The 19957-nt window shown below is 36.6% G+C and overlaps 1 protein-coding gene across 2 annotated transcripts in view; it reads right to left on the reverse strand.

The window, feature by feature from the left end:
- Window positions 1-247: 247 nt before the first annotated feature.
- RAB11FIP2 (RAB11 family interacting protein 2) overlaps window positions 248-19957 on the reverse strand; it is a 31374-nt gene continuing 11664 nt past the window's right edge. For both annotated transcript variants that reach the window (XM_069864346.1, XM_069864347.1), the window contains exons 3-6: window positions 17925-18367; window positions 16750-17212; window positions 8825-8870; window positions 248-4995 (exon numbers count right to left, since the gene is read on the reverse strand). In XM_069864346.1, coding sequence (XP_069720447.1) covers window positions 4768-4995; window positions 8825-8870; window positions 16750-17212; window positions 17925-18367 — 1180 coding nt within the window. In that variant the 3' untranslated portion in view covers window positions 248-4767. The remainder of the gene's footprint in view (window positions 4996-8824; window positions 8871-16749; window positions 17213-17924; window positions 18368-19957) is intronic.

The following is a 19957-nucleotide window of genomic DNA, read 5'->3' on the forward strand; positions in this document are numbered from 1 at the left end:
TAAGCACATTCAGAACATCCCATTTATTCTTCCACTTATTATAAGTTTTGGACAGTCTTGGAGAGATTTCCCCTAATGGCCACCCTGCAAACAGCTAGGGTATTTATTTAGATTTGTCTTAAGGAAACAGACCTCGCTCTGGTTTGAGTTTTCACAGCATGGTTCTTAAAAACACATACTTAAGCGGAACTTAGGAGTTACGTGCTTTGTATAACACAGAATAATATCAATTCAAGAAATACTGCAGTTGTGCATTGTGGTGCTTTATTAGTGTTAGACATGCAATATTTATTTAATGAACAGAAATTAAAATATTAAGATAACATTTAAATCAAATTAAAGGAACTGAAGTTGTGATAATGAAACAAAAATAAAGGTTTTCATGCTAAGAATATACATCTCACATGTGCATACCGGTGTGATTCTGTACCATTATTAACTGATTGCACGAGACGAAATCAACCCTTAAGTTATAAGCAATGTTTGGATCTTTTACAGACTTCCGATATAACCTGGATCTTCAGCTTTTTGCAGTACACCATAAAACAAGACATCTGGAAGCTTGTAAAATGAATCAGAATGCTCCACCACTTGAAACACAGAGTGGCTTCTTCAATGTACAAATTATGAAACAAAGCAAATGCCCACCATGACTTTTTAAACAGAAACATGACTCAAACCCCTTCATAAACAGATTAAAGTGCTACCTATTGCATATTAAATACTTCCAGCGACTGCGTCTACATTTAGAAGTTATAAATCCCTGAAAATAGGGTTTCATACTGAAAGCGCTGACAAACCCTTAAACCGAGCATCATCAACACAGCAGCGCTATAATCCTTCACCACGTACTTCAAAGAGAGGAAGTTAGTCAACAAGCTTTAAATATCACCATTTTAGAAGCCCACAGCTAACGCCTCTATCATATCTAGAACAGTAAGGGACACATAACGAGCAAAAAACAAAAGCACATCCTATTGATGTAGGACAATAATATTTCTTTAAAGCTGGAAGCGTAAACAAACCTCCAGTGCAGCAGTAAACATATTAAGACAGCAGTTGTGTTTAAGATGCATCCAAGAAAGGGCATCCTGTACAGAAAGAAATGCAAGCTCGTACCTAATGAACATGAGTTTCATCAGGTCCCCAAATCATGAAACCTTCCAAAATGTCAGGCAACATTTTCACAGCTGGGAAATTACAAATAGTTCTTGAGACAGAGCCAAGAGCAATAAATGTAGTTATGGATAATCTAGGGAGAATACTACATTCATCAGTAGCTGGAAAACCAAGCTAAGCATAAAATACAGCAGCATAAGGTAACGTATATAAATATTAAACATCTTTCTTCAACGGCAGAAAGTTTGAAGTTGTTACTTGACAACATTAAAGTATGGCCTTGATATTTGTTCATTAAAGTAAGCAAAGTGCATGGCTATGAGCAAAGCTGTTTCAAAGGATAACTCAAAGCATGGAGTGTGCATGGATGAGCTCTTATGCTGTTTTTTGAGAAGAAAAAAATCAAAATAATGTGGAGATGTTCAAAATTTTCATCCCTGCATTTTAAAGGGCAAGAAAGACTGGCCACAACCGAAGTCATTATGGTTTTAAAACAATCTGCAAGGAAGTTTCCAATTTTAACCTATAGGAGAAACAGAAGTTTCTTTGTTTCTTTGTTTGCAACATCAAAATTACCTTGTACAAAATGCTTTCATTAAAAGCCCAAAATACCTGGGATGAAAATGCTTTCAAACAATAACATCAAAATACAGAAATTTTCTTTCTAAGCAGAAAATGATGTGCATGTAAGCTTTCCAGACTCATTCCAAAAGCAGCCTATATCTTCAGCTATAAGAACTCCATAAAGCTATTTTCATAGTTGTAAATGCCCCACTCTGCCTTTCTTCGTAACTTTACCTTTTCCTAAATTGTGTTTGTCACTCTCTCCTCTCTGTTGATGAACTGTTAGAAACAAAAGGTGCTTTTATTCACTTACAGATCAGATAAAGACTAGATAGCACATTCAAAGCCTCACTAAATTTCTTCACTAATGCACAAAAATTGATCTTTTCGCTACCTTTAATCTGCTTATCATTCTTGGTATGCAAATATGTCAAATGATCTGCTTTTAGTCAATTATGCAGTTTGATATTCTACATTTACATTCTAAAAGAAGTGATTTCAGAGGTGCTAAATATAGTAGAGTTTAATTTTAATAATTATAAGTTGGCTTGCAAGTGAAAAGTCATTGGAGCGTGTTCTCTGGGTAGTTTACCTGTTAAACCCAATCGGTGTGGATGATTTAATCCCTGTAGATCCTACAGATGGGTTCACACCAGTTAGTCTGAAAGTGACTGTGGAATTCAAAACAAATGCACACCACTTCCCTGTTAACAATACGAGAAAACCACTTGCTTCACCCAAACATTTGAAAATGTTTAAGAACTTTTTATGGAAATACTGAGTAACTGAAATACATCTTGGTGTAATTAGGAAATTAAAATCTAATTGAGTGCAAAACCGAACTTCCAACAGTAAACGTACCATAACTCAGTACATAACCTTTGGCACTTTGAATGCATTACAACAAATTTACAGTCATTTAGATCTGAAGTGGGTCAAAAAGAACATTCATGTGGTTTATGAGGTACCGAACTCGATAAATCCCTAAGTCGTCAAAAGAGAGATCACCTGACGAAGTGGGCCTGTTTCTAAATGCCGAGTACTACAATCAGGTTGGGCTTGAATCACTCAGGCTCCAGCCAGGCACAATGATCTACACTAAGGGATCCCAGTGTAGATTTGGGAACACTCAAATTTTAGGGACATAGCACTACAGGGATGGGAGGTAGTTCCTTAAAAGTGAAGAAAGTAAGAGAGAAAGAAAGAAAAGAGGGGAAGAAGGGAAGAGGGGAAGGATGAAAAGACGGAAGGAAGGAAGGAAGGAAGGAAGGAAGGAAGGAAGGAAGGAAGGAAGGAAGGAAGGAAGGAAGGAAGGAAGGAAGGAAGGAAGGAAGGAAGGAAGGAAGGAAGGAAGGAAGGAGAAAAAGCAAAAAAAAGTAGCAAACTAAACCTAAAAACAATTATACAAAGAAATATTTTTCCTAACGAGAATAACTCTCTACTGTCACACAGTAACAACATTGTCAAAAGCATTGAAACAGCAGAATTTTTTTGAGCTTTTCCAGATCACCATTATTCAAGATGTTACTAGGTTTTGCAGTTTTTTTTTTTAAAAAAAAGAAAAAATATATGTATCTTTTACAGCAACAATAAAAGGTTGGAATTTAATTTCAAGCTTTTTTACCTCCTCAGGAAATGCCATTATATGGTTTGGTAAGAAAAAAAAGCAGATCAGATGTAGAAAAGAAGAGGAGGAGGAGACAGTCAGTTTTCTAAAATGCAAATCTAAAATACTCTCTGTACATTTTTTTTAATGCCACTTTACTGTTTCACAGCAACAGACAATGCAACCAAGACTGTTATGAAGGAAATAAAAATTAAAATCTATTTATGTCAATAATGTGAGAATTCTCCTACTGTATTTTCCCACTACACATTCACCACTATATTTTGTCAATTTATTGAATAATTGATACCTTTTTCATATGTCATTTTACATTTACATGTCATTGTTCAAATGATCAGGAAGACATTTAACACCTTCTCCTTTCATTTGCCTGAATGAAAACTGACTTTCAGAAGTACTTTCAAGGAATATAGGCTTTTTTTTTCAGTGAAAAGCCTTTCTAAGTACTCTATATGTGTTGAAGCAACAAAGCCTGTTTCTAAAGGCATATATTGTGTTGTTATAAGATTTAAAAAACTGAATGTATCATGTAGAACTCAACCTTAAATTGAGTCAGTGCTGTATTTTTTGAATTATCATGTCTATTTAATTCACTCTGTTCATTTCTCCTACATTTGCACCTTAGTAGACTTCAACTGAACAAAATATTCATATCTTTATCCCATATTTTCCTTCAGTCCCATTTCCAATTCTATTAACACTGTTCAAAGTACTTTAACATAGAAAGTGGCATGCAATAACTTCATACAAAAAGATCCTCAAAACAACCTTATGTCATGAGCTCACTACCAAAGTTCAATCATTATACACAAAATTCAGCATTTAAGTGTAAAACAACTGATTCCAGCATGTGCCATTACTGAAATGGCATGGCGTTTTTTTTTTTACACTGTTATACAAAAAGCACATTTTATAGAATACAGCATTTAATCTGCAGAGATTGTGCACCACTGTTTTCCTCTAATATGTGTAGAACAAACTACATTCCATTGCAACAAACCACACTTAGGTTTAGTAAAGCGTACCGCATTGGATTGAAAACAGTGGTCTTGATGGCATGCTGTAATATCAGAATATTTGCATAATATCAATAATCATTCAAGAAAACATTTGTTAACAGCACAGGCTGCCCAGCTGAAACTGCCACATAGTGAACACTAAGCTATTATATGAACCGCATGGACATATTTAGTGTGTATAACTACTCTACTGTAAGTACGCTGGCCTTAAAGTTGTTTTCAAAGAAACAAAGTTATTTAGGTAATCTAACAGGATATTGATTTTGGCAGCTTCCGCTAGTGTTGAAGTAAAAAACCAAGCACAAAAACCCCACGCTGTAGTCCCATCCTCTCCAATTCCTGGAATTTCTTAGGAGAAAAGGAATTAAGTTAAAATGTGAAAGCGTGATTTCCTTCCATGAATGTCTTCAGCAGAAAATACCACCAAGTATCAATGTCTTAACTTTTGGAGAACTTGCCAGCTTTGCGAGAAGGTTCATATGGCACTCTGAGAATACTAGGTGTTTCTTCCATTACTCGGACAAGAAGATTATCAATGTAATCCTCAAGTTCACGAATATGAGTGTCCTTCTTCTTCAGTTGCTCTTTGTGTTTCACCAGTTCCTGCAAAACCTCTTCATAAGTCAGGCTACGGTATCCTGCCGTGGCGTCAAAAGGATTTCCATCCTGCAGGTAAGTTTAAAAAACCCATCAGATTTCATTAAATAGAGTTCTGAACAAGTTTTCATATTTCTCACATGCACCTCTTGCCAGGAGCAACATCTCTCACACAACATTTGCTCTAGAGATTTTCTCTCCAACACCCCTGCTGGAGCAGATGACTGGAGACAGCTTGCTCAGCTTAAAATACAGTACTTACACTGTTATCTCAGACAAAAATATTGTTCTCAGAGAGATGCATATGCAGTTTATGGCCATAAGAGCAGTAACCACAAGAAGAGTTAGCAGATCCACTTGGGAAACCTGCTATGTGGTAACCTTAATTACAGAAGAAGAAGAGACAGGCCTGAGAATTCGTGTCCTACTTTAACTTTCCCAAGTTATTGCCTTTAGAGCACATCACAGCAAAACATTTACTTGCCTTTAAATGACAGTAGCCTTCATTCGCCTTTCATAGCCTATTTTTAGTCATCAGTGGTTCTCCAGCAATAAACCTTTCAATTTTAAATTTCAAGTAAAGCTAAAAAGCTGCATCTTAGAATCATAAAATGGTTTCCATTGGAAAAGACCTTTAAGATCATTGAGTCCAACCATTGATCCAGCCCTGCTAAGTCCACTACTAGACCTGGTCCCCAGGTACAACACCTACTTGGCTTTTAAAACCCTGCAGGGATGGTGACTCAACCACAACCCTGGCCAGCATATTCTGATGCCTGACAACCCTTTCCTATTTGTACCACAGCACTTTAGATAGAAATATGCACAACTAAAAGATCTTGCTTGCTTCCTTGAAAGCAGCACAGGCCCAGAATTAAGCAGCAGGAACATTACAGAAACATTGTTTCTGTAATGATTTCTGATGACTTGGTAAGTGCAGATATTAAAAGAGATGGACAAATTATCCCCCTTAAACGGAACACTATAAACTTCACCTTCTTTTTCTGTGTCAAGAAGAATCAGCTGTGACCTTAAGCACACAGATTATTAAAAATTTTGAAATGTATAACTAAGAAAAGGATTGTGAGAGTCGATTCATGAAAGTATTAGCACTGTCAGACATGCAAAGCAGTAAGTTTTATCCAATTCAGAAACTGAGACCTTTAAAAGCTACGGAATCTCTAATTAAGTAAGATAATCTAGCCTCTCAAATCCTGCCCCTCTAACAAGGCAGAAGAACACAAGACAGCTTTTGTTTACAGTAAAAACTCATCATTAAAAATGATAAAGCTTGCACAGCTAGGAAGCAGACCACAATAAAGTCATATTCCTTTTCCACACTTCATTCCTTCTCTTTCCATACAGCTCCGTATTTACACATTGGCATCTGTTGAATCATTAAAATATGCAGGTGGGCAAAGTTTTCAAATAAATGTAATTAAACGTGATGGAGCACTGCAAATAGGCTGAAGTATGGCAGATCAATCAGCCTCTTTCCATCAATTACAGCTTAATAGTAGCTCTGAAAAATACGTGCTCTTAAAGATTTCTCTCTACATTTGAGACATTTGTCACATTTATGCGTGTATATTCAGAATAGTTAACTATTTTATCAAGTTGCAATAGTGTAAGTGATCAATAACTCCCACTTTATTAAAATGCCTAACTTGATGAACCTTATAAATTGATTAGTAATTGATTTCCAACAAGTATAGATGAGAACATAACTTCACTTTGTGGTCATTCTCTTTTTAGCACATTTTCTTCTACAAGAAGGAAGTAAAATTTTCTCTCGATGGTATTAAACTTTTAAACACATTGGAAAAGATATCATTAACACTTCTGTGTCTAAAAGATACAGTTTGCCTAAGTTTCTGATTTAGCAGCAGGATTTAAGATAGAATAATGTCTATAATTATTACATCAAGTTTATTGGAAAAAAATGTATGTAATATATGCTTTAAAAGTATTTTGTTACACACCAGCCATGTATAACCTATCACAATTATTACACAAGAAAATTCTGGTTAAAGGATGTTAGAAATAAATACTGTAAAGTTAAGATTTTAAATGTACAGTTTGAGCAAACAAATAAGCAATAATTAAATGTATGGGGAATGACTATATCGTTAGAAAGACAGATACTACAATTTTAATACAAAACATGAATCTTATAATGAATTATTAAGATTAAAAGATTCTAAATAACAAGCTCTGCAAAGAATGACTGTCTCAGCTATGGAACACTACTAGGGTATGCACTGACAGCCAGAGGACACAGAGTTAGGTAAAATGAAGGCCCAGCAATCTCTGATCATCTCTTTATTGTTCTAATGAGGAATTCTGCTCTGGGAATATCATCTAAGCTACTTTCACATCTTTTGTCTTACTTGCTTCATCTTCCTTTCAGTTCTTAATTAGGCCTTAAAGAGCTCACGCTGCCCTTTCAACTGGCTACTGCTCCCATCTGAATGCTGCTTTCGCAGACAGGTGTTGGCACCAGAGGAGGAGACATACAAACATAATTACTAAATGTGATGCACAAGGCAGAAATATAATAACTTGGTGAGGGCTATTATTGCAGAACCTAATAATAAATGACTTCAAACACCTTCGAAAGCAATCCTGAATATTTAAAAAAGAAATTCAAATGGTTTCATTCAAAACTATAGTTGAGATAGGGTTTCTTCTCCTCCTAATTTGTATTTTGTATTAAATGAGCGCTACCTCATAATCCTACGACTGACATTTAGGAGAGCTGGTATTCCAAAAGAAAAATCATCAAGGATTTCTTTTATCACCTTTAAATCCTTTAAATAAAACAATTCACATCTTATTTCTTAAAAGAATTAAACCGATGCTTTTACCAGCAATAAATTACACGATCTGCGGTGGTACATTTGCAAGCACATAGGAACTGTAATTATGGTGACTTTACAGACAATAGCTGCTAAGTTAAATCAATTTTTTGATGTTGCTTTTTGTCAGAGATTAAGTAACTGCCTGGTAGAATCCAGTTTACTATCTGATCAAAGGCAGCCTTCATGTGCTCTGACATCTCCCACCAGTTACTTACAGTATAAAAACTTGGGCATTTACAATAACATCAAATGTTATTGCAAATCATTTACATAAACAGCAATAAACAGACAGTACAAAGTCATATTTGTTTGTGAAACTTGTTTTCTGTATATTTTGAAGACTGAAAACAAACCCACTTTTAAAGATTTCATCTGTTTACAGAACAAATTCTAGTAAGACCACATTTTCCTTCAAACAAAGACACTGGATGTTTTTGGTCTTAGTACACAATTTATTGTAGGTGCTTTTAGAGTCAAAAGAGTATTCTGAATAATAACTTCTGGTATTTCTGTGTTTAGTGTTTTCTCAGAGGCTGTTCATCTACTATTTCTATTACAAATCTTATCATGTTAATCTATTATTTGTATTATTAATCCTATTGTGCATCAGTTCATTACTCCCATTTTCATTTACCATCTAAAGACTGGTTTCCCGTCTCTGACTGTAGTAATGGGAAACTCCTCTTAGGTCAATTAATACATAGCTGCCTAAAGCAGAGCTCCTCAACTGACTATTACTTCCATAGAGTCATCTGAAATACCCCAAAGCACCAGTTTTCTTCTTATTTTCTGTCCAATGATCTTTTTCCTTCTTTTCGACACCAACACACCAAAAGTACCCTCTAAAACTTCTTAATTTCCAATTTTACAGTACACCTGTAATTTTCTAACTCTCTAGATATGTGAAGAAAAAAAAATACACCTACCCCCCTCCTTATATGAGGTTAAAGAAGAATAATAGCTTATATTCTTATATTTTGTCAAGCACCAATCAGTTGGCATTTACTGACGGCCTTCCATAACACTTCATAACTCACCGTTATTTTCCTGAGGTCCTCGATGCCAGGAGGATTCATATTAAAACTGTGGGGAAAAAACAAAACCCCATTTATTAGCAGTGTGTAATTGTCTGACTAAAACACCTCCCAGAAGACACTACTGAATTAGGTATATAGCTATGAAATATCTAATATGATTTATTTTATTGATTTGTTGAAAGTAGGAAAACATTCAAAGTTAATGGAAATTTTCATATATTCTTTTTTCACACTTTTTAAATTTTTTTAGATTCTTTTTGTCATAAAACTTGTATAAGTAATTAAGAAATTCAAGAAAGCATATTATGGATTGGGCACCTCCAGGTCTTCTCTTTCCTCCTGACTTCTTTCGAGCTTCTAAGGAAAATGAGATACTTTAAATGAAATATTCTGGAATTTGGTCCCTGGGATGAGATTGTTCAAAACCAACAAGAAAACTCTGCAGATAAATGTATTCCCAGTTTTTACGGCAGCTTCTATAGGAGAAAGGTCCTTTAGAAATTCCAGTGAGGTCATCAGCTTAAGGCAGAGCTGAAAAGCCATCTTCTGTCAGCAATGTTTACAATTAAAACCAAGTAAATCATCTATTATTACACTAATCTAGTGACTATTCCACACGTCTGAAAAGCAAAGCTAATTCATGATGTTGTTGTGTTGAGATTTTTTCCTTCCTCAACTGCAAAAGTGCAGTTGCTATCGATAAAAGCAGCCATTGTCTAAGTGTCAGCCCTAGGAAACGGTCTGCTGGTTGCTCAGGTTGATGTGATTATTAGCAAACAGCCTCAAAACCCAGCACTCTGTTCTTAGGGACTGGCTACAGCAAGTTTGGAGAGGCAAACTCTGAAAATGCATTCAGAATTCGGCTACGGCTTGCAAATTCCATTTGCTTGCCAGCATCATAGCAGGCATCATTCTTTCACATCGCAGAACCTACTATTTAGTTAGAACACATGCACTGCCTGCCAGCAGCGGCGTTTGTTGACTGAGAGTAACACGTTTTTTTTTACTTTAAAGGAAGCTTAAAGTCAGGAACATGTATTTTGTGAAGGTTCACTGCTCTTATCTGAATTTATAAGCCATATATTTCATGGTGTAAAAGCAGAAGGGACGTAATTTACAAAGATAGATGATGTCAAATGCAAACCACAATTTTTTTCCTGTTTAAGGATACAAATTTTAGTTTCACATTAACTTTTTTTTACTCTGTATGCTATTTTTCATTTCCAAGGCCAGCAGTTTTTTTTGCTCATATGGGTGTCCTACAAACCATCTGTTGGGCTGAGGATATTAGATGAAGATTGGATTACGCAAACAGTCACAACTCAAAACCAAGAGGTGTCTGACACATCGAGTTCTGTCTAATTCCCATTATACCTGTTTGTAACAATGATCCGCAGCAGCCTGCCTTGCTCGCCGGAGACCAGTTTTGAATGAGGGGCCTCTTTCATCGGGTATTGTCTACAAAGCTAAAGGCAGGAACCCTCCCTCACAGCCTGCCTTTTAGTTTTACCCTGATGTGTCAAACACATGATGAACTCGCTTCATTCATGGCTGCCTTTTGTGATCTGAGCACAAAAAAAAAATGAGTTAACTGAACTGGATCGAATTAGCTTGGTGAAAACCAAGAATGTCTCTATTTAACAAAGTGTGGCGTTAATTTGGGATATCTTTCTTTTGGGGCTGTTTCCTCATGTTAGACAAGATACAGAATAATACGGTCTGACTGCTCAACTGAGTGACTTTCCAAAAGGTTAAAAAAGCAGGATCTTCCACTGCCATGAATGACTTTATAGTTTCTGTGAAATAAGCCCGGTGACTCTTTCTCATAGCAGCAGCTTAAAAGGAAAGCAGCAGTTCTGACTACAAAAAGTCACTCTTGAAAATTAGAAATATAAATTACTGGCAATATGGACTACTTGTTCTTTTTTTTTAGCTAAAAAACCTGCAGTCATTTCTGCAATGATCTAACTGCAATCACAAAAAGATACATCTGCATATTTCATGTGAAGCAATTTGAATATATATGCAAAAAAAATGAAACGAGATATCCCCCAGTAATAACCTGAACCCCATAAATGTTCTTACTCATATTTTAAAGAGAAATGTGGAAAACGTACTGCTTCTCAAGGAAGAAGCAGGTGTTGAGATTGCATATAATATTTTACAAATCAGGTGGTCTGCTAAGTAAAGTGGGAGCTCCGTGGCCTTGTTGAGCCCCACAGGGGGTCCGGCCAGCGCTTCCAGCCCAAGGTGGCATGAGCAGATGCAGGCTCTCACTGACCTATATGTACACTCTTCTCCCAAGTAACAAGGGATCAGATGAGAGAAAATGGCCTCAAGTTGCACCAGGGGAAGGTTACATTGGATATTAGAAAAAAATTCTTTACTGCATGAGTGGTGAAGCACTGGCAGAGGCTGCCCAGGACAATGGTGGAATCTCCATTCCTGGAGGGGTTAAAAAAATGTGTAGACATGGCACTTGGGGACATGGTTTAGTTGGTACAGTGGTGTTGAGCTGATCGATGGACTGGATGATCTTATAGGTCTTTTCCAACCTTAATGATTCTATTTCACCATTTTTTTATGAGGTAGCTAAATCCTTCATTGAATGCTGATTATCTGCAGCTTGTATAGAAACTTCAGTCCAGTGGAGTTGTGTTTAGGATGAATCGCAGGCTCAAGTTCATGCCTGGAGCTTGTAATTTTGTCTTCTGTGTTTTAATGGTAGTTAAAAATTCAAACATTAGGTCAGTTGCTGCTTAAATATCTAGCTTCTATATGCCTGGAGGATAAAAAAATGTTAAAAAAAATCTTTCCTATAACTGATTTAAACATTTCGGTGCCTGAACCATTTACTTTGACAACATAAAGAATGGGAATCAGACTCCTAAATTATGCTGTATGGAAAGCATATTTTAAGAACCAAAAGCTTTTTACTTATCTTTTACTATTCGTATTAGTTGTACAATCATTGTGCAGTATACTATTGGAAATTTAAATGATTACATTAATCTTTACTATTGAAAGTACTGAAACCTGCTTTATTAAGTATGTGCTCAGTAAGAGTTTTCAGTTTTTCTTCCTTTAATACAGAACATCTATGTGCAAGTTATTAGCAAAGCTCTACCATGTTTATTTTCCATTAGAGTTGATTATTCATATTCCTGCTTCTTGGTATTTGGGCTGATCATTATTCTATTGCTTATTCAGTTCTCTTTGGATTCTCACACAACAAATCAAAAGCTTGAAATATTATGACCCAGTTTAAGTTATTACCAATGTGCTGGAAAACCAAAAGAAATTAATAAAATCAGATACTGTTACTGAAATTCAGAAACATGGCTTTCCATAGAATATTGCTAGCCTGCTGTGCCTGGCCATGCAGACATGACTTTATATTCCAAGATGGAATGACTGTCATCTCTGGCAGCTCAGCAAGTATGGAGTAAGCGTATTACCATTTGTTTCCCAATCAGACTCTGCAGAACATCACTTCATACGCTTCACTATATAAATTGTCCTGCTGTCAAGCCAGGTTCCAAGGCCTTCTGGAGCTTGTGGAACCCCAGGAGGACACAAAGAGAGAATCAGGTTGTGTTGCTATCGCTCCATTTCTTAATATTGCTTATAAAGTCTTATGCCAAAAGTTAAGAAACTGGACCAAATACCCTGAACTTCAAATGTAAGACATACTTTTTTGGTAAATCATTTGTTTTCAAGCTACACATTCTTGAAACACAATACTTTGGAAATGGTGTGTTTATGAGTATCCTGCTCTGTGGAGCCCTTCAAAGATCGAAGCAGGCCACTCAGATCCACGTCCTTCCTATCTTCTACTTATACTACAAATAATTGCATTTGACAAGATACAAAGCTAGGCAAGTTTCAGAACAGAACTGAAAAATCCCTTTCAAGAAGAGTGATGTAGAAGCACGCTGTTCCTAAAATAAGGCATGCTAACGGTGACAGAGGAAACAAATTCTGAAAACAGCACAATTGACCTGATGTTGTTTTTCAGTAACAGAGAAACATATGTTAAAATGTCAGAACAAACTTTGTAACTCAAGCAAGCACAGTAATAAACTGTAAGCATTTCTGAATGAGACATTTGAAAATTAAAAATAAGGAGATGTATTGTACACTGGGAAAGGATGATATACTTGAGAAAGAAATACAGAGCCATTCCAACCCTTTGCTCTGACCAGGCAGGTTCTGGGGTTCATTCCAATGGAGCTGTGGCCAGTAACTGTGCTCCTGGCAAATCACACGTAACAAGCAAGACTGAAACCATTTAACAGTCATTTATCTTTAATGATGTTCAAGTTACTGCACTAATATATTATCTTCACTGTGGTTTGAGCTAACAGATATTACTTTACAGCTGCAGTTTACCAGAGCCAGGCTCCTGGAGAAAAGGAGGTTGAGAGGAGACCTTAGCATTGTCTACACCTGCCTGAAAGGAGGTCGTGGTGAGGTGGGTGCTGGTCTCTTCACCCAAGTAACAAGTCATAGGAGAAAAATGGCCTCAAGTTGCACCAGGGGAGGTTGCGATTGGATATTAGGAAAATTTCTTTACCAACAGAGTGGTGAAGCACTGGCAGAGGCTGCCCAGGGCAGTGGTGGAGTCTCCATCCACGGAGGGGTTCAAAAAACATACAGATGTGGCACTTTGGGACATGGTTTAGCAGGCACGGTGGTGTTAGGGCTAATGGTAAGGCTGGATAATTTTAGAGGCCTTTTTCGAACCTTAATAATTATGTGATTCCGTATTTATTGTAAGAACTTAAGATGAAGTGTCACCAGTATTTACGCACAAGCTTTATCTTTTTATTCTCAAAGTTTAACAATACTGAGGTCATGGAAATGCTACTTTAAAAGGTTTTTTAAATGCATCTCTCGTTACATGAATATATATATGTATATAAAGACAAATATGTGTATGTGTATGTATATGTATATATATGTGTACATATATGTGTGCGTGTGTGACATTATATACATATAATGTTTCTTAGAGAGCTACCAAACACCTATCAATTCAGTTTCCCATATCTGGAATTTGATCAGCCTACTAACAACCTGTCAGCTTTAAAAATTGGACTATTTGTTTCCCTGTGTCCAGTGCCTAAGATCCTGTTAATTACCCAAACTCTCTTTCAGTAGGTCTTGTTAATTACCCGTCTCGTGTCTCAGCGGACCTTGTTAGTAACTTGTACAATCTCTCTAAAAAGGTCCTAATAACACATTAAAATTAAAGATGCTTTTCTTTTAGCACTTGTCAAGCGGTGTAAATTGAGAAATTTTCACATCACTTTATTAGCAACTGCAGTTTGTTTCCCTAAACCCAAACAATCCCAGGGAAATGATGCACAAGGTTTGGTCACCGCACAAAACAATCTTTGTTTTCCAGGAGCGCCCTCAATTTCTTTAACTGTGCTCAACCCCAAATCCACGTGGTTCCTGACTGCAAATTAACCTCTCAGGAGCCATGACAATAGCAGTAATTGTGAGAGTGAATGCGATTTAAGATGCTATTAGGTAAAAGTTTCAAAGCAGTGGATTAAGAAGCACAAAACAAAACTATTATTGGTAAATGCTGGCTAAAAATATTCGACATATTGTGTGCTTAAAAATTCTTCACTGCCTGTATGATATAAATCCTCCGGAACAAATGGATTTCGTAATATTTACAAAACCAGCATTTCTTGTTTCACTGTGAGACTATAGCATCTTTAAACTGTCAAGACATCAGCTCATAAATACCTACATTCCACCTACAGCAGACAAGAACCACCCCCAATCTTAACACTTACGTAATGCTGCATCTATAAAACCTTGAAAACATACTAATTTATTTACTCAGCATTTGTAAGAGGTAACAGAATTTTATCCCTTTTTCAGAGATCAGGAGCAGGGAGACCAAGCGATTCAGCCAAAGCCACAGAATAAGCCTTTGCCAGAGCAGAGATTAACAGAAACTTGGGGTCCTTATTTTGTGATTTCCTGTCCACTGGTATTACACACAGTATTTGCTTTCCCAAAATACTTCTTAGACCTTCTTGAACTGAATAACAGTAATAAAAATAAATAACAATTGTCAATAACCCTGCTGTACTTCTTGCTTTACAAATCTTGTAGCTGTTGCTGAACCAGTTTTGAATTTTTACGTTAGCAACTGAGAAACAAGTGGAAGATGTATTTATCTTCTTTCCTTTAATTATTAAATAAGAGTAATTAGTGAGAAAGTATGTATACAGCCCATTAGTACTTAACGACTGGTTGGATGAAAGGCTGTTCTGCAACCTATGAAGCATCAGTCGTTAGGTGCTGCTGTCCTGCACGTTGTTACTGCTTCATCAATATGACCAACCACAATTAATTAGGATGAACCTGAGCCTGACCTAAAGCTCACCAAAGCCACTGAAACGACCGCCACTAACTTTTCAGACACAGATTCACCGGTGCTATGAACATGACCTTTGCAAACCCACAAATGAAGGAGTTGGGTTTGAGGGAAGAAGGTTGCTGTGGAGTATTTTTTTCTTCCACTTCGTGCTGTCTCTAGACTAGTCCCATGGGCTGAACGCCCTTTTGTGGCTACGCTGTGCTCCAGGAATACATCTTCCAGCTGAGTTCCATCAGACATGAATCCAGTTTTGTCACTCAGACTTGGCTTAGCCAAGTGACGTTAACTGGGAGATCCACCTGCAAAGCAAACTCCTCCTCCCCACCACTCTGGACACACCACAATAAAAATACTCCTGCCTGGTTTACTTGCAGAAGTAGTATCCATCCGAAAGAGCTTAATAGCAAGTTGAGTAAACAAAAAGTAACTCTAAATTCCTTGTGTGTGCTTCTTCAATATTGAATTTGTTGCTCAAACTCACTCATTTTGTGCCCACAGATTTATACAATTCTTCCTTCACAGTATTGCTAGTTCAAAAAATTAAAAACGGATGCTATTCAACAAATCCTCCCCAGATAAAAGGTAAACTCAAACTGTAAACTTATTAAATATGCACATTTTGTATTAGCTTCTAGTTCAAAAGAAAATTATTGTACAAGATACATTTGAAAGAAAGTGAACTTAAACAGAACAAAATACTGGAGCGCATAAAACCCAAGAGCTTCCAACCAAAATTATTGCACGCTAGATGTTATTCTGTAATAGCTGTCTTCTAGAAGAGGTCAAAATGTTTACTGTTTTTGGCTTTTAGAAAACAATAGAATATCTGTTTGTCTTATCAAAAGTTTATGTTTACATAAAAGTCAAGAACCAGTAAAAGAGACTCACACAAAGAGGGGGAACAAATGATTGGAGTCCTTCTGAATGGGCACTGTGATGAGCTTTTTAATTACAAAATAAAGAAAAAAAACCAGTCCGTTGAGACAACCATTAAAGATTTATATTTATCAAGATCTGCTACATTCAAGAACTTCAAAAGATTTCACTACTTCTATCTAGCATCTGCCTGAATGCATTTTTTAATTCTTAAAAAAAATTAAATGCTATGCAATTTTAATTGTTATTTAAATTACTTCTCTTTAAAGGAGCTTATTTAAATGGAAGTTTAACTTCTGACAAACTAAGCTACTTCCTAACCTTACTCTAATCTGCAGAAATCCTTTATTCAATAAATAATATTCTAGGGCTCTGCCTATAAACATGGTATTTAAGACTCCAGGATTGGCTTGGCTTATAGTGGACATTGAGAAGGTAATTCATTGGAGTTTGTGTGAGATTCTAGAAACCATATCTTTTCTGCACCAGATCAAACTACATAAAAATCTCATAATTTTTAGTTAAAAACAGATAAGCAATTGTATAAATGTTTACAAGGCACATAGATTTTGTTCGTCACCACTTCACATTTTCATTTATACAACTACTTCAAGATATTGGATTGAAAACCGAAAAAACCTACCTTGAAGATGGTAACACACTTGTAGGCTTGAAGTTTGTCACAAAAGGATTAGTCGAATCATAATCAAAACTCTCCTGATGAGTTTCACCAAATGCACTGGGCGATTTCAAGTCAGCAGAAGCGTCTGAGCCCCCATTGCTAAGTTTATCTGACCGCTTGCCATCTTTTTTTCCAGTCACTCTTTCAAAAAGACTAACTTTCTCTTTTTTCTCTTTTTTCATTTCTTTTCGGATTTCAACTGGTTTGGAAAACAAATTTATGTTTTGGTCCCATGTTGCTGGGCTTTCTTCAAATGGATTCTTCTGTCTTGGCAGCGTAGCGAATTTTTGGGGTAATGAAGCACTCACATTAGTAAATGGGTCATTTTGTGCTTCAAGTCCAGTTTCATCAACTGTGCTGTCAAGTTGGGTCATTTTAGAAGTGTCAACACTTAATGTCCTTCTATGTGGAGATTTCAGACTCCCTGCAAACAATCTGTCATTAGTACATTATCAAAGAGACACAACATCAGAGTTCATGACATATGGAGAACCCATTATAGCTTAGGTCTAGAAGCTTTGCAACTGAGGCTCAGTTCAAAACACTGCTGCGTAACCGAGATATTTTAAATGGATGGGACTTTGAGCAGCCTGGTCCAGTGTGGGGTGGAACTGGATCGACTTTAATGTGCCTTCTAACCCAAAACGTTCTATGATTCTGTGATACAGCAAACTTTTGTCTCCTGCATGAAAACTAAGTTCTAAAAAGAATACAGCTCTGACTAGGGTGCTGTTCCAGAAAACGGCACTAGCCTGGCACTACATAATAACTTTGAACAAGGCAAAATATTTTCAGTTCTTTGTATTAATCAGATTTAAAACTATAGTGACAGTTTTCAACTTTTTAACAGGCTTTTAAGAAACTATTTTGCCCAGTGTCCCCTCCAGAATGCAATACTTCCCTCCCACATACTCTCAAATAAGGACATGAGAAAAACACTACATTATGACCAATGTAAGTTACTCCTTACGCTCAGAAACAGCAGTTATGAGTTCCCACCAACTAATGGAAGCAAAGAAAAAACAGGCCAACAATAATTCTTAACTTTTTGGCCTCGTAATTGCTTCATAAACTAAAGAAACTGTCTTTTGAATGTGCTAATAGCTGTAATTACAGTGGTCATAAGTTTTACTTACCACCTTCATCAACTGAACCAAACGATTCTAGCTGACGCCGGAAAAGATGAGGGTAGCCGAGTGTGCTGGATTTCATTTTCTCTGAGGAAACATGTGGTCCCGTTAAATCTGACATTGAATGAGCTGAGGATAGGCGCTGAGGTCCCAAAAGGAAAGGTTTTTTTGGTTTTGATTTCACTTGTATTTCCCCACTACACACCTCTACATTTGCCTCAGGTGTGTGAGTACTTGGGATGATGGCAGAGGATGTATCCGAAAACGTCCCATCAGGTTTTCGACCCTTCATTTTGTCTTTTAGTTTAGCGAAAGGGGATTTCGTTTTGTCCTTCATTGACAAATCAAACATACTTGCTGTCATATTATTCCTCATAAACTGAATATTGACCTTTATTTGTCCTCTGTCTTTAGTTCTCTTCCCTTGTCTGGACTCAAGGTGAAACCACCTTAAAGGAAAAAAAGAACAAGTTAAATTGTGTTTTCTGGAGGCTCATCATTAAACTCTGGTTAGCTGGTTAATGGCTCTGGCTCATACAGTCTAAAATACGAAAACCAAAAATGAAAACATTCCTCTACTGAAAAGCTTTTTCTTCTGCGTTTGTTTTTGAAGTGAAAACTTAATAACTAAGCAAACTTGAAGCTCTTTGTGCTCTTCACTTGTCTCGAGAACCAAAGTCAATCAGGGAAGCTTGCAAAACTTCATCAAAGCTAATGGACTCACGACTGCTGAAAAAAAAGGAGAATTTGTATCTGATGTTAATTATAAATACATTTTATTTTGCTGCTTAAAAGAACACTTGGCATTTTTCAGGTGGTGTTTATTTAGCAGTGATGTGTACTACCTGAATGCAGACTATGTGGCAAATACTTCCTCTAGTAACTTTTTCTCCTTTGATTTTGCTCAGGTTTATATACTAGCAAACATTTTTCCCCTCTGTCCCTCCCTTCTAACCACTGGTTAAGATTTATTTCATCTGCATCAGCACCAGCAAAGAAATACTTGTGACCCCGAATAGTCAACTATCGTTGACTGAACCCAGGATTTGAGGTGCAATGAACCTTGAAAAGAGATCAAAGTTGTGATCATCCATTTCAAAACATGAAGTGTGCCTCTTTGCCAGGTCCAATAAAGGCTTTACCATTACCCAAGCATTTTATTCATCCCTTGTGGAGCTCCGTTGTTCCATGAAAGCTTCTGCAGAATTACGGCTCAATCGTCCTTCACCTAAATGAATGACTGACAGACAAGCCCTCTCCACACCCATCATCAACAGCCTTTTCCTATATAAAAAAGGGCACAGGGGCCTATTCCAGATCTGCCAGCTCCAAAGAAGCACTCTGAACCCACTGGCAGGAGTGATGCACACACACATGGTTACACAGCAGTGCAGTACCATGATCGAGTCACTTTTGAACTGGAGACAAAGAAATAAAATCGCCTATCAGCACAGATGCAAAATTGATTATATAATTACACATACATTATCCAATACTGCCAAATACAGAAAGTGCGGTTAATAAAGGAGAAAAATAGCTCTCAATTTCCTTTCAGTTTCCATAAATATTTTTAAAGGTGGCAGCTGAGATCAAATTTTCAGGCAGATACTGAGTTTTGAGTTGAGAAAATACTTCTAAAAGGGACTTGTCGAAGAAATAATGAAAGGATAAAGAGTATTATGACTATCTTGTTGCTTTTATGATGTCCAAAAATTTTATAACCCATACTAAACCAGAAATACTAAAAAATACCAGTCCTCCTCTGTCCCAACACTGGAAAATACAAATCCAGACCAACAAACCCAGAAGTTCAAATCAGTAGGAGGACAATTAAACCTTTAGGAAGAAAGTTTTTCTTCTGTTGTGAGCTAACTTCATCTCTGTATTTTAAATGAAATGCAAAACCTGAAATATGTTATGTGTCTGAAGAAGATGGATCATTTTTCCTTTTAGTTAATAACATTTCACTTCTCGGTAACTGATTCCAGAAACACTTAAGTAATCTATAGAGTCGTTACAGAAAATACACACAACAGAAC

This window comes from Phaenicophaeus curvirostris, chromosome 9 (assembly GCF_032191515.1).
Source record: "Phaenicophaeus curvirostris isolate KB17595 chromosome 9, BPBGC_Pcur_1.0, whole genome shotgun sequence".
NCBI classification, from domain to species: Eukaryota; Metazoa; Chordata; class Aves; order Cuculiformes; family Cuculidae; genus Phaenicophaeus; species Phaenicophaeus curvirostris.